The 27,941-nt window shown below is 38.2% G+C and overlaps 1 protein-coding gene across 1 annotated transcript in view; it reads left to right on the top strand.

Annotated features, from left to right (window-relative positions):
• Positions 1-27,941, top strand: part of ADAM10 (ADAM metallopeptidase domain 10) — a 53,528-nt gene that overhangs the window by 23,136 nt on the left and 2,451 nt on the right. The window contains exons 3-15 of the mRNA XM_086471844.1: positions 2,507-2,625; positions 3,987-4,145; positions 12,249-12,352; positions 13,770-13,919; positions 15,082-15,174; positions 15,800-15,983; positions 18,734-18,897; positions 20,529-20,712; positions 21,670-21,820; positions 24,141-24,324; positions 25,504-25,612; positions 25,901-26,121; positions 27,543-27,669. Coding sequence (XP_086327970.1) covers positions 2,507-2,625; positions 3,987-4,145; positions 12,249-12,352; positions 13,770-13,919; positions 15,082-15,174; positions 15,800-15,983; positions 18,734-18,897; positions 20,529-20,712; positions 21,670-21,820; positions 24,141-24,324; positions 25,504-25,612; positions 25,901-26,121; positions 27,543-27,669 — 1,949 coding nt within the window. The remainder of the gene's footprint in view (positions 1-2,506; positions 2,626-3,986; positions 4,146-12,248; positions 12,353-13,769; positions 13,920-15,081; positions 15,175-15,799; positions 15,984-18,733; positions 18,898-20,528; positions 20,713-21,669; positions 21,821-24,140; positions 24,325-25,503; positions 25,613-25,900; positions 26,122-27,542; positions 27,670-27,941) is intronic.

The following is a 27,941-nucleotide window of genomic DNA, read 5'->3' as shown; positions in this document are numbered from 1 at the left end:
GGAGGCCTAGGGCTAGTTCCTCTCTCTACTTGGTGCTATTTTAGGCTAAAGCTGGTAAATTACTTTCATTCTGAGAAGTCTGGTTTTTTCCCCACTCCGTTGACATACGTGGGAGTTAGTATAGGAGAAATGCCGCATTGTCTTACATAGTGTACTTCAAAATGATAAAGAAATTGCTGATGCAGTTGATTGTTAGAGATAATAATTGTTCCTCAGTTTTATTTGAAATTTACATAATATAACCAGAAGAATCTAATTTTAAAGTAATTTTTTGCACTTGTGAGAGAAAAGTGCTGTATAGATGGAGTTGGGTTTTTTTCAGAAGACCTACTTTTTTCACCAGGAAAAAGTAATTTCAGCTGTAATAGGTGCTCTTGCTGAGGTTAGTAGATACATCGTCACAGAGACAGAATTACAGAATTCTTAGGGTAAGAAGTCTTCTATCGAATATTAGAGAAGGGAGGAGAGCTATTCTAAAGTACCCAGGATCTCTTGTTATTTAACTTCAGTTCAGAGGCACTTGAAGAGAGTCTGATCCATCCTCAGTAACTCTGGAGAACTCAGTCACAGGGAAACTAAAATGGAATTCAAATCTTGTAATACCTTGAGCAGCGCGTAACAACCAAAGTGAGCGGAACTTCTTGAGGTACTTGGATGAAGTTCATCAAATTCTTATCAGTGCTAGTCTTGATTTTTTTTTTTTTTTTTTCCTGTGTGTTCATGTCTAACTTCTGCCCAGAAGAGCCCCACAAGGTGGCTTAAAGTTTTGGGGTTTTTTTCCTAGAAAAATGTCTTTCCTGGGTTGCTTGGTCATGTTACCTCCGTATCCTCAAGAACCTCTATGTTACCAAAAGAGTTTTACAGAGCTAGTAAAGAGTTTATTTTTTGTCTCTGATATTATAAGCACTAGCGAGCTGTCATAAAACATGTCTGTCTGTCTGGGGATAGCTACTAACTGCTAACTGGTGTGTGTTCGTCGGTGGCTCCAATACTCAAGTGCACCTGTGGTGAACTTTCTTCCTTTTTAACAGGAGAATCTGCCCTCATAAAATACATCTATAGTGGAACTGTAATATGGGCACTGGTTGGCTTGGCACAGAGCCCAAGAGTCACAGGGAACTGCTGAAGTTTAACCTTCACCTTATAGTAGATACTGCTAACACATCACCAGAGGAGAGCACTCACTTTGAGGCTTTATTAGTGCTCTGGCAATGATAAGAAATAGATAGTTTGATTGTGAAATACTGTTTGCGTTACAGAATAGGCAAAATGAGTCACTGGAGCCCTTATCAAGTTTCTAAGTGTAGTCATGGCTTTTTTTCTTTCCTCTTGAATTATGCATCTTAATGTACAATTGTTTCAAAATACTTGTAACTGTAGTGTCATATTTAATGTGCAAGTGAAGACTGAAGATCTATTTTGTATAAGCTTCAGCTGTACTAAAATAATTAAATTTAATCAACTTTACACTGTGGTGCTTAATTGTTTTGATTATTTTGCTGTTAGAACAACTGGGTACTAGCTTTCACTGTGGAAAGTTAGCTCTATCGTTAGTGTACTGTGTGTACTGAGAGACTGCTCACAGTTTTTTAGGTGAAGACTCTGACACAGATGTGGTCAACTTACCAGAGTTGCTTTTTGTGAAACAAATTAGTGACATATAATATTCCTTCAATTTCATGATTGTGCAGAAAGAGAAAAATATAGGAAGAAAATCAAGAGTAAAATTGGAATGACTGAAGTTTCAACAGCTTCTCTGATCTATATTTGCACAATGTGCTTATACAAACTTTAAGCGAATACCAAATGAAACTGAGGCAAGCTAACGGTTGTCACAGGTATGCATTCGTATAATGTCAGGCATTTTAAAGCACTTCAGTTATGTTGCTTGACTTCACTGAATGAAACTTTTGTTTTCGTACAAAGAAACTGTAGTATATTTCATATAAAGATTTGCATTAAAGAATGTAGTGTTTTAGTTCAAACCAGATGATTCGATGAGTGGAGCTGTTTACGTGGTTGTGCATGTAATTGTACTGATTTAAGTATTTTTATATTAAATGTTATTGTCCTTATTTTTTGAGTTTCAGTTGAAACAGTAATTAGCTCACCTACATTTCATGTACATTATTTAAATGTGGCAATGAAAGTAAAATAAGTTGATGGTTGTTATCTCTTCTGCTTCACGGTGCTGTGAAGTAAAATAGTCGCGTTTTCCCTTAAGCTATGTCTGTGTCTTCTGGAGGAATGGGAAGAAATGTGTAGTCAAAGTCAGCAGTTTGGGATTTATGCATTTAAGTCTAGCCCTGTTTTCTGGCTTAAATCTAGTAAATTTAGCTACTTTATCAAAAGCATCTAAATAATGTTGCTTAAGAAAATCCTTCTAGGCTATAGTCTAATTCTTGTCAGGGTGTGCAAATTGTTTGCACGAAAATGTTGAAGGGCTTTGAGTGCTTTTGTAACTGAAACTCAAAGCCAATTTACCATCTTGTTTTATTCACTTTAGACACTTCAACCTTCGAATGAAGAGAGATACATCTCTTTTTAGTGATGACTTTAAAGTAGAAATGTCAAACCAAGTAACTGATTATGATACCTCCCATATTTACACTGGACACATTTATGGTAAGTACAACACTTTAAAGTTACTTAAGAAGGTCAGAGAGCTTTTAAGGTGTGGGGGATCTTTTGTTGCATTTTTTTCTTATTTTGTGAAACCGTTTCAGAATAGCTTTTGATTCTTTCCTTATTGCTGAGGGATGAGGTTATGGGATCCACATGAACCTACTCACTGGGCTTACTCTACTTTTTTTTTTTTCTTTAATCGTCTTTATCTTTCTCTTTCAACTCAACTTTGTACTTGTCATGAAACTTGTGAACCAAGTTAGAGTTGAGTAAATAAACAGGCTTGTTTCTGGCTCTTGATTTCTGTTCAGATCAAGAGTCTTCCTTCCAAGTAGCCTGAAATTTCTGAAGATATATGGCTTAAAGTTCAGGATATTAGTGCACATTCTAATAGAATATAGTAAGTAAATCTGGGATCACTTAAGTGAATGTCTTAAAATTCGTGTTCTACAAAGCCTATTTGTACTTTTTGGTGTTCTCTCTTAACAGTTGTGTGGTGTATCTTCAAGATACTGTTTCCAGTTTCAGTATTGTGGATGAACTTTGTAAAATTCTTGATAATTATTAATTAGAAATTAGTGCTGGTTAATTAGAAGAATGAGTACCATTCTGATAGATTTGATAGTGTGATTCTAAACCCTCCTTAGTGGTGGAGTATATAGACATCCTTTTAGTAATCTTTCATTCTTTTTATGGAAAAGGCTTGTTGGGGTTGCTGCATGTTGTAGCTGTCAATTAAACTTTGACAGTTGTACTTTTCCAGATTGTGGCCGTTTCAAACACAAATTCACTCCATCCCCCATTTAAACCTAGCTACAGTTTTAAGTGGCTTATGCTTGAAGAGAAAAATGGATGTCTTGAATGTAGAGAAATCTTTCTTCAAAACCTTTCAAAGTTCAGTATAAGCTCTATTTTTTTTATAATTGTACGAACAGATACATAGGGACAAGACTTGGATATAGGATTGCATGCTGTATATGCGACCGCCTTAAACTATGGAGTTGAATTGTTCATTATATGCTTTTTAAACATGTCATGCACCTGATTAGGAAGCTATTGAACTTAGCAACTGTGATATTGGGATAAGTGTACTTAACTGTTGAATAGTGTCTGAATTTTTAAGACTAAGGCAAACTTTGTAAAAGAATGTCTTACTGCTGTTACCCAGAATAGTATTACTGTGTAATTCATACAGGTTTTTAGCGGCTGGGAGGTGGTGCACAATCAATATAATTATGCCAGTATCACGCTTTAGCGTTGTCTGCTTAACCCCTTGGGTAGTGTGTGTGCTTGGAAGTTTGCACAGGACTGAAAGCTTTCAGAAAGGTATAAAAAACCTAATGCACTTTTTCCCTTAACAGGTGAGCAGGGAAGTCTTACCCATGGGTCTGTTATCGATGGAAAATTTGAAGGATTCATCCAAACTCACAGTGGGACCTTTTATATTGAGCCAGCAGAGAGATATATTAAGGACAAAACTCTGCCGTTCCACTCTGTCATTTATCACGAAGATGATATCAGTGAGTACTTCCATTTTGTGCTGTAGATGAAATAAATTTTTTTTATTAAATGTCAAAAACTGTAAGCCATTTTTAAGCATCAAATGAGACTTCAGCTTGCATATGACACTGTGAATCATTCCGTCCTGAAGTGATTCATATATAGTTAATGGCGTGGAAGAGATTTATGGCAAACCAAAGTGAGCCTTCCTTATTCTGCCATTTTAAGAAATCCTTAGCAGTCACGCTTAAGTGTATAAGCAATGTATTTTCTACTCGATGGATACACTTTCTTCTGAAAAATGCGCTTTTAAAATGCTCTATACTGATTGTTCTTCTCTGTGATTTGGAAAATAAAGGATAATTAAAGTTCAAGTCACTAAGCGGTTAGCTACATCTAGTGAATGTGGTACTTGTGGGAAATAAGCTTCCCCTGCACGTGTAGGTCGCAGATGACTTCGGAGAGCTCTTTAGAAGATGTGGAGGGACCCAGTATTTCCCGTTTTACACAGCAGCTGGTGGAAGTGTACAGAGAATACTACTTGAATTTGGAGAGTATAGCCCCAGAAGTCTAGCTTTAGTTGTACATGCTCGGAACTACTGCAGTGTAGTTGTGATTCCAAGTTTCAGTACTTCCAAGTAGATGTTGGTGGAGAGTCATTTCAAGATTACCGTTTGGTTATTGAAGCTTACAAGTTGTGTGTTGCACAGTAACTTTATGTAGGACTTCAACCTTGCTTAAAAATCAATTTAAACTATAACTTCATTTAAGAACTTGTCCTATCAGGCCATTGTGCAAATCCTAGAAGACTTGAGTTTGAAATCTCATTTGGAATTGGATGAAGAGTCTTGGGTCACTAAGAAATGACTTGAACCACTCTGATGATGATATATGTATAAATCATTTTCAAAGTACATCATAATGAGACTGTGTTGTGAAAAGAAATCTCAAAAATAGGAAGATAGATGAGGAAAATCTGTGATTGTGATTTGGCTTTATATGTTGTCATTGTCTCTGATAAAAAACCCACAGGGTTATTGCACAATACTCTGGTTACTTCTCCTGCGTGAATGCATGAAGAGAAATGATCCTTCTCTGCTAAAAACTTGGCAAATTTTGTTTATTTTTTTCTGTTTGAATAAAGCTTCTGGAATACAACTGTATTTTACATTCAGTGGCAGTATGTATGCTGTCTTTGAGTATGATAAAATTGCTGTGAGCTAGCAGAGATTTTGTCCTTCCTGTTACCCATTCTGTAAATATGATCGCCAACCCAAAAGCAAATAGAAGATGCGTAATTTTAAAGAGCTTCTGAATGAATGAATGCAGTTACTGAATTTTATGTACATTGTGAGCTACGCTTGTTCTCTGACTAAATGTGTATCTTCCTGGTGCTTACAAGACTGATATCTGAGAATAAAGTAACTTTATAGGATGGTGTTCCATATACTGCTTTTGATTTTCAAAGAGAAGTTGCAGCATGCGTTTAATTCTCAGCTCTGCAGAGTGTTGCAGGTGAAAGTCTGAGAAGGGAGTTTGCCTTGCTAGCTGCTGTAACAGAAGAGTGGTGGGGAAAAGTAATAAAAAAAAAAAGTAGAAGCCTAGTGTGAAACCATAAGATAGGTCTTTTATAACAACATTTCTGTTGTTTTTGTACTAATTTGTACATGCTTCTGAATTCCTTGGTGTATTTCATAGGTCTCACCAAGCAGTGCAGTTCACTGCTAGATAGTGGGAATATGGGACTGCCAGTGACATAGCAATTTCTGTCAATAAAGTCACGGTCTGCTTTATAAAGGGCTTTATTAACCCTGTTGTAGAACAGAGGGGGAGGAGAGACGTAAAGGGGCATAACGCAGTAAAGTGATTTGTCCATTTTCCAAGGGGCGAGACAAGCAAGAAGATTGTCTCTTGTCCCAGTTCTTTATGCTGTAAATAGTGGGTGACTAAAAATACTCTCTTTGCTGTTATCAACTAATGACAGAAATAGAACTGTACCTTAAAGAAGCAGATAATTTGATTTTATGAAAGTATTGCTGGTTTATAGATGTGAGAGCTGAAAGAAGCTAATGATTAAATTGGTTCGTATTAATGTCTTATTAAAATGAGTGGGAGCAGGATATATATTTTTTTAATATTCAGGTGATGGTATGTTGGCTTACACTGTTTTTCCTCTTGAATCTCGTGCATCAAAGCCATCAGTTAGAAACGAAATCAGATTACCAAAGGGGACTAAGCCCATTCCAGAGAGCCCCATTAAAGCAGCAATACAATGTGGCTTCCAAATCGCCGAGTGACGGTCGCTGCTTGCTCAGCCTGGCTGAAACAGCCCATCCTGGAGCTGGGTCTAAGCAGCAGGATTTGAGAAGCGCCACTCCTCCCGGTCGCCGTCAATGCAGTGTCTGATGTGCACGCATTCGGGTTGGGTAGTTTGACTTTTTTCAGTGGTATCCGAGATGCCTCTAGGATTTCTGTGGTCTGAAATATCTGAAGTATACAACTGCTTCTGTCACTTGCTGAATAGTGCTTTTGAGGCTAAATTTTTTTTGCCTTTCATGAGAGCTGTTTTTGCATTGGATTGCAGCTCCGAAAATACCCCAACAACAACCAAAAAAAAGCTAAGCTTTACAGTAGCTTTAAACATAAACAAAAGCATGCAAATCTGTTGGTACTGCTCTGATCTAAAGCGAAGTCTTGTGAAATAGAGTCAAAGTACTAGCATCTCACACAGCACAAAAGCAGCAGAAGTGCTCGCACTTCTAACTCAGGAGAGACTGGGGGAAGAAGTCATCCTTGTTTTAATTTGGGATATTTTTTGGTCACCCATGTTTCAGCTTTTGAAACAATATGCTTTTTAGTGCTTTTCAGAAATCACAATGCAACATATGATTAGCATCTCAATGAGTTCTTATTCAGTAGTTAAACAAAAGGGTTTTTTGTAAATGGCGATTATATTGTCAACTTTATAAGGCAGCTTTGTCTGTTACAGTGGATGTGGTGACCAGTGGAAGGCAGCCTTCTATTCATAACTCAAAACACAACTTGAATGGCTTTAGTTTCTAAACCCCTTTTGGTGAAACTATTTTATAATTTAGTGCTAGAAAGATGCAGATTGCTGTTTTCATTAAAATATTTTGGAAGCTTTTCTTTAAGGATTAGGATTTCATTGGAACTGTATTTACTTTATTTAAATCATATGCTTCAAATGAATCCCTGAGTTCATACTGTAAGATACAAAATTGGTATTTCCTCAGGTCAACAGCAGACAGGAAAATCCTGTTCAGACCTTAAGGAAAATGAACATGTTATTTAATTGCCTTTATGATCTTGGAAGAATTATACAACTGAGAACAAAGTGAAGTATTTTGTAATTTTGCAAAGCCCTGTCTGCTGAATGAACTGACCATTGCAAACTATGTAGTATTAGTGAGGACTTGGGTTTTTTTTTCCGTATTGTCGTTGTCAATGTAATAAAGGTCTGCTTGGCAGTTGGGATGGCAGCACAGTGTGACAGACTGCTTAGAGTGAAATTTGTAATAAGGATTTTTTTGTATCTGCTTAAATGTGAATTTTGTTCTGACGCTGTTGCTTTTGCTAGTATTGGGCAAATCTCTATGGCTGAGAACTGAATTTTCATTATTTTTAACGAAGTTTGATGTCATGTCCTTGCCCCAGATGCCTAAATCCAGTATCCATTAAGTAGTTAACCTAAATGTTTAACAGATCATACTATTTACTGACAAGCAGAAGAAAAAAATTCATGCGATAAGGAATCTCTTTGTGGTAGGTAGTGCCTTTTTAAAAGGATAAAAATTCTTATTTTGAGCATCTGTAATTGCATATATCATTAATAGTGATCTGACATCTAGTTAGAATAAAATATCCTTGTCAAAGTATGAAACGACAAGATTTTTTCTTGGGTTTTAGGTTGATGGTTATTATTATTATTACATTCTTGTTTATTAGTTTTTAACATCCTGTCAGGATGTGCAAAAATTGAAAGTGAAAAATTGCAAACTGGACAATACGGGAAAAGAAGAATAAAGTGTTTGTTTTGCCTGAGGGTTTTTTTGAGTTAGACCACCGATCCTGTAATTAAACTCTTGTTTTGTAGATCTGATGGAAAGTAGGCTTCTAGTTTTTCTTTAACTCTGCATTCACTGTAAGCAATCATTTCATGTGGAGGCATGTAATTTCTCTTGACCAGTTCACAGGGTTGTGGTAGGGATAGGCTAAGCAGCTCTTGATCCCAAAGAGCTGGCAGAAGGCTGTACCTCTCAAAGCCTTTGAAAGCATCACAAGAGCATGGACCAGACTTATGCGATGGGGGTCAAAGCTGCCAGAGTCATCTGACAGCATGTGGATCCTGCTTAGCTCCAGAAATGGGACTGCTGCAGGGGATGGTGGCAACACAAAACCTCCAAAGATGAAGAGGGAACAGTGCCTTCGTGGCTTGGGGGGGATTTATCAAAAGGAAGCTTTGTGTGCAACTTTCTGTGTACGCTAGACTTGGTTCCAAGTGAACTCTCCTATACTAACTGCCTCCTGTGCGCAGCAGGGTGCCTTCAGAGCTGGCCGGGGGGGGGGGGGGTCGTTTCCAGCACGTGCAAAACCTTGGCAATTGCTGTTGCGGACTGTTTCATGTTCAATTCTTTATAATATTAACTGTCATGCTTTAGCTGTCATGCTTTTAAAGTGTTTCTCACTAGATTGTTACTGTTGAAGTGAGAAATATTTGTTTGAATTGCAGTCAGTATTAAAAATGTATTAACGGATTTCCCTAACCTCTGAGAACAAGATACAGAGGGAAGACTGCTTATTTTGTGTAATGCACCGAGAGCATTGATTTCTAGTACTGTTCTGTCAGTTGTCATAATGCCACAGAGTATGAATAGAAGTGTGGTGATAGCAGAAAAAGGCATTTTGTGTTGGTGCAAAATATGCTGTGCAGTCATGTTTCTGGTTAATTTCTGTGGATTCCTGCAGGTACCACCTGCAGGAGTTACTTTAAAGTTACGCAGGTTTTATGTAGATCCACGATGTGTGCTGATCCGTGCATTAATCCCACCCTTGTGTAACGTGCTTTTGGCGCAGACCTAAGTGGTCAGCGGTGTGAAATTGGGTAGTGGGTAATGAGGGTTTTAGATTAAATACAGTAGAGGTTTTTTTTAATACTGTGGTGGGAGGAAAAAGTGGTACTGGAGATGGAGCAGGGAAGGATCTTTCTATAATCCTTTGCTCTTAACTCCAGTCTGGTGATAGTAGACAGGATCCCAGAAAGTACAGATGACCTCAACAGTGAGTGAGCGGTGCTTTCTCTTAATATTGGCTATAGCAAAGCCAGTGTTTCACTACATTGCTAATCAAATTGGGTGAGGAGGCTTACAGTAAGAGCACTCTTTTCTCATTTTCTCTCTGTTCATTCTTCTGGCACTGTGTTAGGGCTAACCACACTGAGAGGAATCTGATGAGACAGCAGTTCGAAAATGGTATTTGTGTGGTGTTAGAAATTGAAATGTGGGAAACTAGTATGCAGAAGATCATTAAATAAACTTAGTAGGTTCTAATTATAGTACTTCATGCACATTTCGGTAAAATAGTGAAAGGGAAAGTACCAGCTTCTTCAGAAGTCTAGGATATTTTCAAAAACTGAAGTACCGCATAGTCATTGTAGTTACCTCTCAAAAGGTTTTTTCTTTTTAATTTAAAGAAACAATGTTGTTTGAATCCGAACAAATTCCCTCCCTACCCAGTATCAAGAGTTGTGCTCGTCTTGTTCACAAGCACTGGTCACAACAGAGTGGGCATGAAGTTGACCAAACAAAAAATTATTGTATGTTAGAGTGGCTTCTCTAAAATTCAGGCTGGAAATAGGTTTTGAAATATGATACTGTACTTGGATACCCTTACGGTAGATTAAAATTAATTTGCTAGTGAGATAATTAATAACTGTTAACACTCAACTATAATTTTTCAATTACACTTAGGCTGAAACTTTCTTTGCGAAGAAGAGTGTTTATTAAATCTGGTTCTTTCCCACCAAGCAAAGTTTGCAATTGCAGTAAAATACTTTGTACCTGGAAAAGGATGTAATTTGAAGACAAAGATGTGAACTATGTTTAAATTAGCCTCATTTGTTGTTACCTAGTTTAAAAAAAGTGTTAAATGACCTCAGTTGTTTACAATACTTGTAAATATGTGATTGAGAGGAATGAAGGTTGGAAGACTGCTTTTATTTCTTGATCAATCCTTTTAAGCTTATCTGTGGGTCCATTGGATTTGGTCTTTGGGTATTTTGGGGCATAGACTCATATAAAATGGTTTGGGTTTTTTCGGAACTCAACTTTAGCTGTGTGCTAAGGATATGATTTTTTGGTTGTTGTTGTTATTTCTGTTTCCTATTTCCCCCAGCTTTTAATGATTGAAATACAACATTTAGAGCTTAGTGGTGTAGGGAGAAACTCTGAAGCAAGTTGATTTTGTGTATTGAAATAGTTTAGCAGTATCTTGCAGTATGACTGCAGGACACAGGTGTGAGAACCATAGATAATTAAAGGCACTGTCAGATGAAGCTGTACCAAAGTGCATATTGTAAGAGTGCATCTGCTGTGCTCTAACTGCTAACAGGCTTTGACTGCACAGAACCAGACTAGAGCTAGTCCAGAGTAAAATCCCGTGAAACGCATATAGTATGGGCATCAGGTACTCTGTGCCAGGTGTTAGGCTTTATAAATCTATTCCTCTGTGTCTGTTCCATTCACTCTCTGATTCTGGATCTTCACACTTTCTTAAAAAAAAATAAAAATAAAACAAACCAAAACACAACACCACGAAACAAACAAAAATGAAAAAACAACCCACCAACAGCTCCCAAAAAACCAGCAAACCTTGGTAAAGTTTACGCATCTGACAAAGCCTGCACCCTTTGAGATGATGGTAAAACTGTGGTTTGCCCTACAGAAACTGGTTCCTTAAATATTTATGTATGTAGCTCCCATAATCTGTACTCCATTGTCTGTTACTGGGGCACTAATTCATAAAGGGGTCCACTCTGCAGAGAAACTGAAGGGTCCAGAGCTCTTCCCTTCAGTACTTCTCTCCAGAGGAAGCTTCTGCAAGTACAGGTTCCTCACAAACAGTCCAGACCTAACTGTGTGTGTGTGAAACACGTTCACATGTGGAACGAGATCTGCATTGACAAGGATTGGAAGAATTACCTTTAGTAAGCAGCCAACCGTATTCTCACTGAGCTGGTTTGGGTCTCCAGCATGTTCAACTGGTGCATACCCAGATAGCACTACAGGTTGGTTTGTAAAACTTAAACCGCTATGGTAAGGAGGTGATGTAAATGTTTCTTTTCAGCCTTATGTTACCTTGCATTTAAGTTTTAAATATATCTGTGAATTTTGTAAACTGTAATTCTGTAAGTTTTAAATCTATACACACGCATGTACACATACTCACACTGACCTCTTATCCTTAATTGTATTGGTTACTTGCCAGAATAGAAATCATGCGTTCACCTCGTCAATGAAATTGCAAGCAAACTCATAATTCTGGAATTGTAGAGTTGAAAGGATCATTAGAGTTTCAGGTTTTGTGTATTGGTAGTTAAGTCGCATAGTATAAAAATTTTCGAAAATTCTGTGGAAGATGAATGAAGTAATAGAATCCTCTAAGAATGTGAGCAAGGCATCTTAGTTTCAGTTTACCAAATAGGATGAAAAAACCCTTTCTCTTATCCAAGCATTCTTCAGTATACTTGCTGTCTAATAATTTTCTATTGCGAGTTCTCTTTCTTTCTAAAGCTGCTGTTAGTCCAAGCTAATCGGTACGAATGTGTAAATAATAGCTCTTGTTCTTATCTTAAGATACTGCTCTTCATGTTTTCTTTTGCTGTATATAAGAAAACGATGTTACGAAGCAATTGTCAGTTTTCTTTGTAAAACAAAGACTGTGGCTTAGTAGAAACGTTTAATGAAAAAGCTGCTTAAAGCTAGAACCGTAGAGTGGTTCCCTCAAACCGCACGAGCAATATCGGACAGAGTAAGCTGCGGCGATACAGCCACATTTTGCACTTGTACTTGGAATTTGAAAACTCAACCTGGCCTTCCTCTTTTTAGAATACCCACATAAATATGGACCACAAGGAGGTTGTGCAGATCATTCGGTATTTGAAAGAATGCGGAAGTACCAGATGACTGGTAAAGAAGAGCCAACAGCAGAGGTACCACGCGGGCTAACAGACTATTCTTGATTAGAAATTGGCGTAATAACTTCCTGTTTCTTGTATGTTGTCTCTTACTTTCGGTCAGTCGTCATCCATCAACACTGAGGTATTTGAGTTATTGATAGAGGTTTCGTATTAACATAATTTTTCTATTTTTTTTATCATTGCTTCTACAGCATAGATGTGCTAGCTCATAGTCTTAATGAACCCTACATGATCTCCAGTTTTTCAACAACTGGTATTTTAGATGGATGTGGAAGTCAAGCTTGAGATGAGGAATATGCTTTATTGCAGTTGAGAAGGAAGAGTTTCAAGATGCCTTGATCTCTAAGTAATATATTGGTCCTTAAAAAGTAATAACTTTTAGATTTTCAAGTTATGTTAATGTAACATGCTTTCTGAGTGCTTTCAGTGGTAAATGAAGTGATATGAGTGGGAGGGTCTTACTAGCAATATTGAAAGATTGAAGGGGTTCCAGCATGCTGCAGGTTGCCTGTCAGAGCAGCTAAGCGGCCTATGGAAGGGGCTCGCCTGCCTGTTTACAGTCCTGCAGGTGCTTTTGCCTGCAGGTTTGCACCACTGGTCATGAAATGGGATTTTTTTCCCCAGTACTTCCCAGTAGTCAATTATTGAGTTTCTCTTACTGTTAGCTATGTTCTGAGCTGTTTCAAGTTTTGGCATCATTTTGTGGTGTCAGTTAAGTATATGCCAACAAAATGACACCATATGGCCTATTCAGTAGTATCAGCAGCTTAAAGTTTATTTACATTGTGACTCCAGAAACTATCAACAGCGTTACACAATTCAGTGTTGGTAACAATAACCTGCTTTCCCAAAAATTTACGTGTAAAACTTGGAATGGGCCATCGGCCAGTGAATACCATAAGGCAAATGTGTTAGCAGATACTGCTCTGACTAATAAAAATAGTGCTCATTATTTTAACCTCATGTTTAGCGTGCCGTTTGTTCCATGCTGAAGTGCTTGGGTGTTTCTGTTTGCTGAGGTAGCTGACTAAGGTAATCACGATGTGAAATAGGGAGGGTGCATTTAAGTCCCACGGCGCTGGTTTTTTTTTCTCATCTACGAACTGTTTGTTCCTCTTAGAAAAGGATTATGAAAAATTCCAAAGATCACGAGTCAAAAAAATCTGTTTCGCATTGACTGCCTTTTGTAGTGTAAAATGAGATGCACAGAAGAGTTTGACTGAGATATTAAAAATAGATGGCGTACTTGAAAACTGGCTTTAACATTCTTAGTTTAATTCAAGATTCATGAAACTCTGTGGGTTAAAGAAAAAAGAATGAAAATCTGTTTGTATTAGGGGATTATGTTTAGAAAAATCCATCCTATTTTTAGGTAATCTATTGCAGACTGTAGATCTACAAAACTAATATATTTCCTGTGTATATGTAGAAGCCTTTTGAAGAGTCCAAGAACAATGGTCCACAACTTTTAAGAAAAAAGCGTGCCACTCAGGCTGAAAAAAATACATGTCAGCTGTATATTCAGACTGATCATCTGTTCTACAAGCATTATGGAACAAGGGAAGCTGTAATTGCACAGGTATTTCCAATCCCCTTGTTTTAAATGATCTGCTTTTACTCTGTGTGTTTCTGATAACTTTCATGTAACTTAATTGTGTATAATATTGCTTATCTAGTTTAGAGTGTCTTGTTTCATTTGTTACAGTGGTCTTAACATTACTGAAACAGCTTTTTTTATTTCACTGAAAAGATGCTGAGTGTCTGTGACAAAAGTCCTGGGCACTTGTGCTTCCTCTAGTTCATGGCAACTGTGGTTTGTTTAGCACCTCTGAGCAAGATTTGCAGTCTGACTTTTCTCAGTTCTTACGCAAAAAAGTAATGCTTCCTGAAGAGTTCTTTTCTGCTTGACAGCCTACCAAGTCTGTGTTCACACTGGCATAGCTTTCCACTTGAAATTTTAGTTCAAAATGCTGTGAGCTAATGACACTGAGATCTGTTCCTGTAGTGGCTGATGTAGTGGAAGGTTAAAAAAGCAGTGGCACCTAAAGACAGATGCTTTTCATTTGTCAATATATTATTAACTGGAGAAAGTTTTGGGTGTGTTTTTCTGATCATTTGCTGAAAATATAACTAACATGTTAACGTATGTCTCTTGAAGTCTGAAGTTTCACTGCTGCTTGCAAATCTGACTTTTACTATTTATTCATCACACTGTACGTAGCAATTCAATTTGAGTAACGTTTTCCGAAGCTCTGAAATCATCTTCAAAATCAGGTTTTCAATGAGTTAGCATTTCTATGTGCTCTTGGAAAGGTAAATGATCAAATTTTTCACATATGTGTTCTACCAGAAGTGAAAGAATAAGTTTGTAACAAGTAAATTTTTTCTCAAAAAAAAGAAATACAGTACTTCGAATACAGTTTGAAGTACCGTGCTATCTTACAGCAATGAGTTGAATGAGTATAACAAACAGGTGTCTGAGTAATGGACAGAATTATGTGTAATTAAAAAAAAGAAAAAGTACTTTGCTGTTAGCTGGCATGGTGGCAATGCAATTACAAGGTTATGTAGTGATTTATTTCCATTAGTTGCCATCAGCATTTGATTAAAATGTCCTGTTAGGGTTCATGTGGCACAATATCTTACATGTAAAAGTATAGGCCTTGCAGTGGTTGTTATTTGAGATTAGCTATAGCGTATGGCATAGATCTTTGAACTGTAGGTACTTCCATTTTTGACAGATATCCAGCCATGTTAAAGCGATTGACACAATTTACCAGTCAACAGATTTCTCAGGAATCCGTAACATCAGCTTCATGGTGAAACGAATAAGAGTAAGTTGTGTTGGAAATACTTTTGGCTTTACTGATACTGCTCTGAGGCTGTATTTTTCAGAAGTCCTGTTGCTGTTCACTTGTAACCATTTATTGTTAGTAATTTCGTAACACAAGTGTCTCTGTAGTAAATGGTTCCCTAACCCATTTATTTGGGTTGGTTTCAGTGTTTATTATCAAAAGCCTGCTGCTACTTTTATTAAGCTGTACTGATTTTTTTATAGGAATCAACTGCTTTTGTTTCAGCAGTGTTGACTGTCTGGCAAATAGATTGTATTGCTCTCCAAGAACTTTAATACCAAAATAGAAAATGGCTATCTGGGTTGAAAGTTCCTTCTAAAAGTGATGATGTAAGAGGACAAATATAAACTTTTGGGTACTGATGGAAAGGAAAAAGAAATAAATAAGAGAGTGGGGATTTACTACACCAATGCAATTCTTCCTTTGTTGTAGAACTTAGTTTTCCAAATATTGGGGTGGTAATTTCTCAAGGCCTATAAATCTTCAGCAACATCTTTAATGATTTAAAATAACATGGTATTGACAACAGTAAGCCTCTTAGCTGGTAATTACAAGTCAAGTGAAAACTAATTGTGTCTTACAGTTTGTTTCAATTTACTTTTAGATTAACACAACTGTAGATGAGAAGGACTCTTCCAATCCCTTCAGATTTCCGAACATTGGCGTGGAGAAGTTTCTGGAACTGAACTCAGAGCAGAATCATGATGACTATTGCTTGGCCTATGTGTTTACAGACCGTGATTTTGATGATGGAGTCCTTGGTCTGGCTTGGGTTGGAGCCCCTTCAGGTAATTCTATCCAAACCTTCAACGCTATGAGATAAAGTATTGTGGACAGGTACAAGGAATAAAGGTAGAAACCGTGTCATTTAAGTTGACAGCAAATAGGCACAAATCTGATACCAACTTTTCACAATTTTGGTTAGGTGTGGTTTGATTTTTCTGTTTTTATTTTAAATCTAAACTGCATATCATGAGTTGCTTCAATTAGTCTTGCTGTCTTTCTGGTGAGCAAGACGTGAACAATAAAGAAACATGTATTTCTTCTGTTATACAAAAGTGATATTGCTTGGATGGCTTTTTATTTCTGATAGGTATGAGGGACTGGTCAAGTGACAGAAGAAAAGTATTTCTGCTATATATAAACAGGGCTTACAACTATGCAATTAGAATTTTGTAGTAGAACTACACTGTAGAATCCTTAGGTTTTCTACATAGTTTTGGAAGCAATTTTTTCTTTATTCTTTTTTAATGAAGTAAAAATCAGTGAGACCTTGTTCTGGGAGAGTCTAGAGTAATTAATGTGTGACTCTTCCTGAACTGCTTCTCATTAGCTTCAATCTAGTCTTGTATTTTGTGTCTGAAATACGTCTCTTGATGTAAAAAAAACAAATAATGATCTTCATTATTTGTGCGATGTCTTGAGATGTTTGTCCTGGATGTACTGATTTTATAGGATCTATTAGTTTATAAAATGATACATTTGAAAGCTGTTAGTATTTAAATTTGAGTAAATACAAATTCTCTAATTATAGTTCAGCACAATTCCAAATGGTGGAAACTTTCATGGAAATCAAAATCAGAAATTCAGAAGGAACAGTCTTCCTTTGTTTCTTCCCTAGAGTGATTTCTATATAATAAGGGATTAGGCTGAAGAACCACAGATTCTGTAAGACTTTGCAACAGACTGGATACTCTTGTGAGAACATTATCAAGAGCTTTAACAGAATTCTAGTAATTGTGTAAGAATCATTAAACCATCCATGAAATGTAACTACACATTCTAACCTCACTTTGTGTACTGCTGTACTTTCCTCTAAAGCATACGTGGGTTGTAGAGTACTGGAGCTATGTTTAAAACTGTCATGGTATGACAGTCTGAGTTTGATTTTAGGAGATGAAAATGCTCAAATAGTAGAGTATTCAGAGAGGTAACAGATCAGTGGATGCATGAGTGTAGGAAGTATGTTAGAGGGACCTGTGTGGACTAACCTTCATGACTGTGGAAGAACCATAGGAAAAATAATACACAGGTGGCCTATGCAAATGAGAAACTAGGTCTGTGATGACTAGTCTGGTACACAGACTGAGCAAGCACACAGAATTCCAGAAGCACTGCTTCCAAAACTAAATTTAATTGACAAAAATTAAGTTGCTTTGAGAGATTTCCATTGTTAACATAAATACACGACATATAAGTTAAAAGGTGGCCAAGGCGGCCAAACAGCATCCTGGCCTGTGTCAGAAACAGTGTGGCCAGCAGGAGTAGGGCAGGGATTGTGCCCCTGTACCCAGCACTGGTGAGACCACAGCTTGAGTACTGTGTCCAGTTTTGGGTGCCACAGTATGAGAGACATTGAGGTGCTGGGGTGAGTCCAGAGAAGGGCAACAAAGCTGGAAAACATGTCTTATGAGGAGCGCCTGAGGGAGCTGGGATTGTTTAGCCTAGAGAAGAGGAGGCTGAGGGGAGACCTTATTGCTTTCTACAAGTACCTAAAAGGAGGTTGTAGTGAGGCCGGTGTCGGTCTCTTCTCCCAAGTAACTAGTGACAGGACAAGAGGTAGAGGCCTCAAGTTGTGCCAGGGGAGATGTAGATTGGGTATTAGGAAAAATTTCTGTACTGAAAGAGTGGTTAGACATTGGAACAGGCTGCCCAGGGAGGTGGTGGAGTCGCCATCCCTGGAGGTGTTCAAAAGTCATGCAGATGTGGTGCTTAGGGACGTGGTTTACTGGTGGGCTTGGTAAGAGTTAGGACAATGATTGGACCTGATGATCTTAAAGGTCTTTTCCAACCAAAATGATTCTATGATTCAGAAAGCAAGGAAACTTCTTTAGAGTGTTTTCTAGACACAATTTGTTAGCTGTAGAATAGCAGAGTTTTAGAACACTGATAATGCCTCAGTACAAACTCAAGTTACGGAAAAATTTGATGAAATTGAAGTCACAATTTCAAGACTTTTCCAAACAATAAGTTTAGTGCACTTGATTGTTGGCCATCTAAATATGGGTCTGATTAGCCCACACATCAAAAGCATTTTCAGCTTTAGTTTGTAAAATGCAAGAATGAGTCACTTTTGCTGACACGGCTATATAGCTGATCTTGAGCATTTTAAAGAAATGCTCGTGCTGTGAGAGAGGATCTCCTGTGATTTTACTGTGGGTTTTTTTACTTAGTGAAATCCAAACAGGATGTAGATTGAGGCTACCTGTATTGGACATTGCACCCTGCTAGTCCTGTGCTACAGGTGTGGTGAAATCAGGGCTTGTCTGCAGTGAAAGCCCAAAATAGCTCTTACTTAATAGCTCTTCTAAAACAGCTAACTTCTTTTGTCAATGTATCCATTCTGTGCTGAGAGCATTAGTGTGGATAATTCTAACCTACTTTCAAAGTCGGGTTAATATTAATTACACAGAAGAACTCTTAGTCTGCAAGTGCCCACTGAGGAGGCAAGCTGTTTCATGTTCTAAGTGTCACTGGAGAAGTAACACTGTAATTCTTTCCTTAAAATACTAACTGTTGTACTTTTGTCTAAATGCAGGGAGCTCCGGTGGAATATGTGAGAAGAGCAAACTGTATTCGGATGGGAAGAAGAAGTCTTTGAACACTGGGATCATCACTGTTCAGAACTACGGCTCTCACGTTCCTCCCAAGGTTTCTCACATTACTTTTGCTCATGAGGTTGGGCATAACTTTGGTTCACCTGTGAGTATTACTAGTGATCTGTTAATTCACTTTCAACCGTTTTGAAGTGCATGATTTGCAAATGGAGTTTTTATTCCTTCTAAACAAGGAAAATATGATCGTGACTGCCCGTGCATATGTGCATGCATCTTGTATACAAACAAAAACCGAATTGCCAAACTAAGCCCTCTTGTGAGTATTTGACAACAGTGATGCAACAGTGGATTTTGTAAGTTGTTTATTTCTACTAGTTCAATCTCTTATAAAGGGACTATGGTATTATTCGCGAAGAACTTCCCTGGGTTTTATTGAAGACTTAGGGTCACACACATCTTTTAAATGTATTTAAGTTTATCCTAGAGAGGGGGATGAATCAATGCAAAATTGATTAAGATGACACTTTATTCAACGAGTGAAGATAGAAGTGGCTCTTTTTTGTGTTCAGTTATTTATACTTACAAGTATACTTAAGAAAACATGGAGAGGATTAAGATACCAAGAACAATCTTTTAGAGCAAAATTGTCTCCCAGTCATTTAGGGACATGATTTGTTTCTGGCAAGCTGAAAGCATGAGGCTTTTGATTTTGCTGGAGATGAGAACAAAGATTCTTGGTTTGGGTTTTTTATTTTTAAACTTAAGTATATAGGCTTTCTACTCTTGGAAGTAAAACGAAATCAAGATATGGCAGGAATGATGAGTTTTTCCAAACAGATGTTCACATGTGAATGCTTTCATGTGCCTTGAGAAAATCCCTGATACTACTCTGAGTGGGAAGAAGCCTTCCAAGTATAACTGAAAATACAAGCACATGAAACTGAAAAACCAGTCCCACCGGGTGAAATGTCTTTTGGATCAGCCTGGAAGATGATTCTTTTAATTTTACTCTAAGTTGCATTTGATCCAGGGAAATGGGTAAAAGTACGTGTTTGGTCCTACCAAACTGTAATAAATGATACTGTTCTCAACTGTGGTGAAAATTTCAAAATTTACCTACTTTTGGAGATGTAGGTTGTATTTCTGGAAAGCTGGGTGCATCAGAACGGGGTTAGAGTTCCTCTTAGATGTAACAACTTAGTGTGGTGTCGGTCTGCTAATAGCTAATGTGCCAACCTGTAATGCATTTCATTCATCATGCTGGATGTTACACAGATCTAGTCACTGGCTGACAGAAACAGACTTGAACCCTATGCTGAAGATTTCTTGGCCCCTCCCTCAAAACACGCAAAAGGAATGGACTGCTGTTTCAGTTGACTCTGCAGAACACTTACTACCCTTCTGTGATCATAAAGCCACTCTCTTTAGGAGATGGCAACTTTTTTGAGTCAGTGTTCGTTCCAGGACATGCACTTGGGGTATACGTTACCAAGAATGCAAATAAACTAAAATTTAAGAGCTTAGATACTTGCTACTGTTGTCTGGGGGAAAAAAAAAAAACCACACAAAAACCTCAGAACAAACTTCTGTTTTCTGTATACTTTTTGTATTCCAAGAAACCTTAAGAGTGTAGGTTGGTGTTTTGTTTTTATGAACCTTTTGTTCCCACTGTGTTAAGGTTATCAAATCAGGTTACTTTTGCACGTATGTAAAAAGATAGCAAGAAATTAGAGAAGCTGTCTTGATAGAAATAGTTTTAAAATATTTGTTTTGCAGCATGATTCTGGAATGGAGTGCACTCCAGGAGAGTCCAAGAACTTGGGACAGAAAGAAAATGGCAATTATATCATGTATGCAAGAGCTACATCTGGGGACAAACTTAACAACAACAAGTTCTCTATCTGTAGCATTCGAAATATCAGCCAAGTTCTTGAGAAAAAGAGAAATAATTGTTTTGTTGGTATGTATTTAGTCATTCTGAAAGCAGAATGGCTAAGCTATTACTATTGTCCTTAATCAGAAAATTATTTTATTTTTATTTTGCTGTTTTATTTATCTTACTCATTTTTGGGTTTAGTTTACTGAAAGATTCTGTAAGTAAATAATTGAATTTGAGATCTGTAGTACTGTGTCAAGTTCTGGGCTCCCCAGTACAGGAAAGACGTGGACATACTGGAGTGAGGCTGGCAAAGGGCCGCAAAGATTATTAAGGGATTTTGGAGCATCTGACATATGAGGAGAGGCTGAGAGAGCTGAGACTTAGTCTGGACAAGAGAAGGCTGGGGACTGGGGGTGCTCTTGACTGTCTTTGTAAATGCCTGATGGGAGCAAGTAAAGAAAACGGGGCCAGACTGGTTTCAGTCGTGCCCAGTGAAAGGACAAGAGGTAAGGAGCACAAATTAAAAAACAGAAATTCTATTTAAACGTAAAAAAAAAACTTGCAGGAATTTTCTTTCTGGAGTCTGATGTGTGAGCTCTCCCAAATTTTGTGAGATTGTGCAGCAAGTAGGTTTTGGGTTTTGGAGTAGCAGTAGTTCACCCCAGCACCATCAGCTTTTGCCTGAAGGTGCTCAGACTGTTGAAAGAGGAGGAGTGCAAGAAAGGATGCTGCTCCATTGGAGACTCAGCAGAAACGTTCCTCTTAGCACTGTTGATTTCCTGTCCACACAAGAAACTCCCACTGTTACCAGAAGAAACCGTTTACTTGGAGACATGAATTTCTGTGAATTGTAGGAATGACCGAGCGGGTGGCAAGCAAATAACGCAAGTTGACTTGAGCCCTAGGCTGAAGTCCATCTCGACCAGGCATTTTCAGTCACGATTAGCTGGATGTTGTGGCGAGTCAATGTTAACATTTATGAGTCTATTTGCATATTCTTTGTACTGCTTTGTACATACATATACTGGCATTTTTCAGAGTCTGGTCAACCCATCTGTGGTAATGGACTGGTTGAACAAGGAGAGCAGTGTGACTGTGGATACAGTGACCAGTGTAAAGATGAATGCTGTTATGATGCAAACCAATCAGAAGATAAAAAATGCAAGTTAAAACCAGGCAAATACTGCAGGTATTGTGCATGTCTGTTACGGTACACTTTAATTTGGGGGATTTATTGGTAGCTGTAATAAGTATTTTAGAATCTGAATCTGTCTACCTGCGTTATTCTTAAAGCATTTGTTTTGTTTCAAGTGCCTTATGCAGTGAGGGAGCAGTTCATGAGCGCAGTTATGCTGCGCAGTTCTTGGTGCGAATTGTAGCTCGCTTTCCCTTTGGCTGTTCTCTGGCTTTTCAAAGCCATAGTACAGTACTGTATTGTATAAATGCTGACGTAATACTCAGTGAAGGCAAATGTGTGCTGAAATGTTGTTACCTCGATTGGAAATGTGTTGTGCAGAAGTCTTGCAAAGACTGCCCGAGTCAGAAAAACCGTGACCAGGATGCTGGTTTTGCAGTAGGTACAAGGAAGTACTAATTGCCTGGAGGGCCCTGGAGCATATGATGGAATTGGATCCTATCCTAGTGCCATTTTTGCAGCATTGCCAAACTGGAAGATGAGAAGGATATAGTTGATTTTTTTAAATGCTTGGTTTATGAATTAAACTGGTTTTAAGTCACCTTATATCTTGGCGTAGTTGCGTATGCAGTGATCTATAAGAGGAACTTTTTAAAGATCATGAGACTTACAGTGAAGTAAGTCAACTTCTGTCTTTTGGTTCTGTGACTTAAGGTACATGTCAAATTTTAAGTCTTCTGAAAACTGAAGTGGATTTTTTCACATGAAAGGTGTGAGCCTTTGTTCCTCCCTAGAGACAGACCTAAATCTAACATCTGATGAGACTCTTAGCCAAAGAAGAGGAGAAAATTACTATTATTTTTAACTGTAAACCAGCTTAATTTTTTAATGCAACATACATGATTTTGTTCTATTTAAACTTTCCTGTCCGAAAAATGATGTTTGCCACCCTGGGAGTGGAAGTAAAATTAGCACCTACTGTTAAAGTGTGTTTGACAGCACAGACATCTCCTGTGAATTCATAGTTGCAGTAATTTTGCATGTCTCGTTTTTGTTTTTTCCCCTTGCAAATTCTTATGATTTCTGCCAAAACAAAGGTCATACATTGTCTTGTTTTATAATTGGTTTCTGAGATTTTGTTTTATGTTGCATCTCTGGTGAGGAGCTGTTTCCTTCAGAGTATACCAGGTGCCTCCTTTCTTTGCTGTCTTGCATTCAGCTGACTGTAGTCTCGCTTTATGCCTTGCTGGAACAGTCTTCAATACACGTTGCTGCATCGTTTCTGGTTTAGGATTCCTTTTTTTCCACTTCTAGTAAGACTGAAAATTTTGCTGTACAAAGAGGTTTTCAAAGCTATGTAAAGCAAATGGAAGTGTCAGAACGGATCACATAAATAACATGTTAAAATACCTGTTAGGAAAACTATGGTACCTATCCAGCTGCTTTACGTGTCTTTTAGTCTTCCATGTGTGACACAGAGTGATTTTTCTTAGCATGCAGTAGTTTTAAAATGGAGGTCCTGACCTGCAGAAGGTCTGTGCTGCCTTCTGATGTCCACTGCACACCAAGGAGCACACTGAAGAGAGTTGAGATCCAGAATAATCTGAGATGAGAACTCAGGAGGCTTAGTTCTAATCAAGTAGTTACTTATGTTTTATAACCTTCACTCTTCTGCTGCTTGTAATGGTATATGAACTCAAACACAGCTTCGGAAAGAAAAATGATTTTTTCCTGTGTTTCACCGGGTGTGCTGGTGTGGTATACTGGTGTACGTAGCCGAAGGGGCTCAGGTGCTCTGGTGTCTATGACAGAAAGGAGCCCAAGTGTTGGGGGAACCAGTGAAGCTATATGGCTGCTTTGACAAATCTTTCCCCAAAACTTGTTTGTGTGCTGATTGTGATTTCTGGTAGGAGATCTGACCTGTCTCCTTCCCTTTCCTGGTTTATTTCAACAATGGAATGGGTATGGCTGCAGTAAGCAGAAGAAAAATTTCTTAGGGATGTTAATTGTTGACAGGTGACTTATTACGTTGGAACTGATACTGTCAAACTAACCAGTTGTTCCTGAATTGATTTTGCCAACTTGCTAGTTGAATGTTTTATATATACAAACTTTGAAAAGCTGTTATTTTCTGTACATTTCAGTTTAAAATGTGCTCGTATATAGTTTAATAGGTTCCTACAGTGACTAAGAAATCTGTATTCAGTGCAGTAACCTCTTGTTACCTTCAGGGACGGACAAAATAATTTTCAGCACCCATTTTACGTAGCACAAATCAGAAATATGCTGAGTGATTGAGCAGGCTTCAGGATGAACAGTTCTTCTGGAATCATTCGTGCTTTTCCTTACATCTGTATTTTCTGTTCACTTCTAGCCCTAGTCAAGGCCCCTGCTGTACTGCCCAGTGTAACTTCAAACTGAAGACTGATAAGTGTCGGAACGATTCTGACTGTGCAAGAGAAGGGATGTGCAATGGTGTCAGTGCTCTCTGTCCGGCGTCCGAGCCCAAACCAAACTTCACCGATTGCAACCGGAACACCCAAGTTTGCATCAATGGGGTAGGGGGGTTGTTACAGTCCTACGCAGCTGCGGTGGGTTGTTGCAAGGCGCTGTCTTAGGAAGGGATATGGCTTCACTTAGTGGAGAAGAGTGTAAGGTTAATCTTTTTCAGTTTGATTTATTGGTTTCAACCGGAATAAGTGTGAAAGTACACCAAATATTAAGAAGCAGGCAACAAATACCAAGCTAGCTTTACTATTTGAGACAGTTCCACGTACATTTTTTTTTGTAAAAGTCAGGAATATCGAAGTGCTTTGTTTCCCAGTTCCATCTTTCATTTTTTTTTCAGTCTTGGTCAAGTAATTTTGTTGCCTTAGAAAATTAGATATCCTGTCAATACATGTTGAATTTGGTTTAATGAAAATATACAGTTCCTCCACCCATGTGCACATAACACAGATGTGCAAGGATACAAAATTAATCTGAACTGCCATTGGTTTCCTGGGTTAGAGTCCATGGCAGTTGCTATGAAATATTGATGGAAAGTCTCTTATAGATTGAGGTATGTTTACTTGGAAGCGGAAACAAGCAAAATTGTCCTCTTAGAGCTGTAAATTGTGTTGCTGTAAGCGTCTGTTTTCTTCAGTCCAGGTTTTCAGTCAAATGATACTGTTTATAATAATTTTTCATCTAATTGAGTCACCTTAAAGATAGAGGAATTGTCTTTATATTGTTACTTGATTATGAAACAAGATTATAAATACACTGAAATTTTTTTAATTTGAAGGATTCTCTGGCAGTGAAATTAAATACAGACTCTCCTGCCATTAATTTTTATTCATTGTTATTAATTTTTTTTTCTGAGAGAAAATATTTTTGAAGACATGCTTTTGATTTATTTTCCTAACCACAGTTTTGAGTAATCGTGTTTCAGTGTGAATTGCAATGCTGTGAGTGTTCTGTGGGCTACTCTGAGGCCCTAGAAGAAGAAAAGTATTAAAAAGTAGAATAGGGTAAACTACTTTTAAAAAATAGTAGCAAGCCTAAACACTGCAATTGAATAACTATAATAAATTTTCTATTTTATAAACTTTAGAAGAAATTCAAGCTATTTTTTTATTGATAAGCATCTCTAGGTCTATGACTGTGCTTTCAGCTATAAATTAATATCTTTCATAATGTGGGTGTGCGTAAAAGTGGCATTGATTTTTGTGTTCCCATGCTTTTGTCTGAAACAGCAATGTGCTGGCTCTATCTGTGAGAAGTATGGCTTGGAGGAGTGTACATGTGCTAGTTCAGATGGCAAGGACGACAGAGAATTGTGTCACGTCTGCTGCATGAGGAAAAGTAAGATTTGTCTGAATTGTAAGCCTAAATATAGCATAATAATATCTGAGGAATCTTCTCATGGTGTTTATATTTTAGTTTTGGTTAACTTGAAAGTGTACTGGGATTTTGTTCGTACTTAGTTTCAGATATTCTGTTGTATTTTGTAGGAAATAATAATTTTGGCTTTTTTACAGATTAATAGAAAAATTTTTCAAAAGCATTTTGAACAGCTAAGCACCGAGGTATTCATGCACATCTGTTCAATACAAAAATGGTTTGATTAATCTTATTTGTATTCACTTTCAGTGGACCCAGCTACTTGTGCAAGTACAGGCTCTAACCAGTGGGAGAAACACTTTGGTCATAAAACTATTACTTTGCAACCTGGATCTCCTTGTAATGATTTCAAAGGCTACTGTGATGTGTTTATGAGGTGTCGGCTAGTAGATGCTGATGGCCCTCTAGCTAGATTAAAGAAAGCAATTTTTAATCCGGAGCTATATGAAAATATTGCAGAATGGATTGTGGTAAGTATTTTTTTAATCTTACCAGTCTAATATAACATTCCCTTATTAATCAATAATCCCAGTTAGTAAGTGTTGCTGTGTACTCTTAGCATTCTTCAAAGTATCTTCCAAGCGCAGATACGGGCTGGGCAGTGAGTGGATTGAGAGTAGCCTTGCAAAGAAGGACTCGGGGGTGCTGGCGGATGGAAAACGGACTCTGAGCCAGCAGTGTGCGCTCACAGCCCGGAAAGCCAGTCACATCCTGGGCTGCATCCAGGGAAGCGTGGGCAGCAGGTCGAGGGAGGGGATTCTGCCCCTCTGCTCCACTCTCCTGAGACCCCACGTGCAGTGCTGTGTCCAGCTCAGAGGCCACCAGTGTGAGAAAGACATGGACCTGCTTAAGCAAGTTCAGAGGGGGGCTGTGGAGATGATCAGAGGGCTGGAGCAGCTCCCTGTGAGGACAGGCTGAGAGAGCTGGGGTTCTTCAGCCTGGAGAAGAGAAAAGAAGCTCTGGGGAGACCTTGTAGTGGCCTTCCAGTGCTGAAAGGGGGCTGCAGGAGAGGTGGGGAGGGACTCTGGATCAGGGGTGTGGTGACAGGACGAGGGGTAACGGTTTCCAACCGAAAGAGGGGAGATTGAGATGAGATGTTAGGAAGAAGTTCTGTCCTGTGAGGGTGGTGAGGCACTGGCAGGGGCTGCCCAGAGAGGCTGTGGCTGCCCCCTCCCTGGCAGTGCTCAAGGCCAGGCTGGATGGGGCTGGGAGCGACCTGCTCTGGTGGGAGGTGTCCCTGCCCATGGCAGGGGGGGTGGAACTAGGTGGTCTTTAAGGTCCCTTCCTACCCAAACCGTTCTATGATCATCGGTCCTTTAGTAGTTTTTCTGTAAGCACCTCAAGTGCAACAGATAAGTTTGAGGGACTGAAGGCAATGGAAACAAGTAACAAATGCACAGGTAAGTATTTTGCATTATACCTCTGTTCACTGTCTGTTTTGGTGTTAATGTTCACATTTTTAATTTATTGTGTTTTCCCATTTTAACTCTTCATATTTGAGTGCTCTCATTTCTTTGAAGGAACTAAATAGTCATCTCTAGCATTTCTTATTTTTGTTGCACTAGATGACGCTTTCCTAATGTTAGACTGGGAGGAGAGCTGCATAATCAATTTTGTGTAAGCTGTTGATCATTTTAGGCTTATATAGCTCTCTTGTAGTGTATCTTCTGAGAAATACTCTGCTGATAATAGAACAAATCTGAAGTATTTGGGGGTTTATGTGTAAGAACTTTGGGGACATTTTTCTTTAAAATGTTACGGTCTTTTAAGTGATGTTTCAGAACAGCTTTTTGATGACTTCTAAAAGGCAAAGGAAAGCCATATTCAATGAGCCCTGTCTCTTGTGCATGTGTACCAGCCCCCCCCAGTATTATTTTTTTTCTGTGTTTAGGCTTACTGGTGGGCAGTGTTGCTTATGGGAATTGCCTTGATCATGTTAATGGCTGGTTTCATTAAGATATGCAGTGTTCATACTCCAAGCAGTAATCCAAAGTTGCCTCCTCACAAACCACTTCCAGGTGAGTACACCAGGTAACTGATTTTATAGAGAAATGGTTTATCCTCAACTATTTTGTTCTAAAGGGAAATTTCAGGTGTCTCATCCTGTAGTTCTTAGTCTAGGACTGAAACTACAAATGGAATTCATGCCAGTGAAGCAATTCATAAGAATGTAGCTCTTGCCTTATTTTCCTATAATATAATATGCATATCAAAAGAAAGCTTTGAAGACTTTTTCTAAGTCAGAGTTCCTTTTATTTCCTATTCCATGCTAAATTTTGTAACAATCAGC

Source organism: Leptosomus discolor, chromosome 11, assembly GCF_034619465.1.
Source record: "Leptosomus discolor isolate bLepDis1 chromosome 11, bLepDis1.hap2, whole genome shotgun sequence".
Taxonomy (NCBI): domain Eukaryota; kingdom Metazoa; phylum Chordata; class Aves; order Leptosomiformes; family Leptosomidae; genus Leptosomus; species Leptosomus discolor.
Note: the sequence above shows the minus strand (reverse complement) of the source record. Positions and strands in the feature narration are given on the sequence as shown.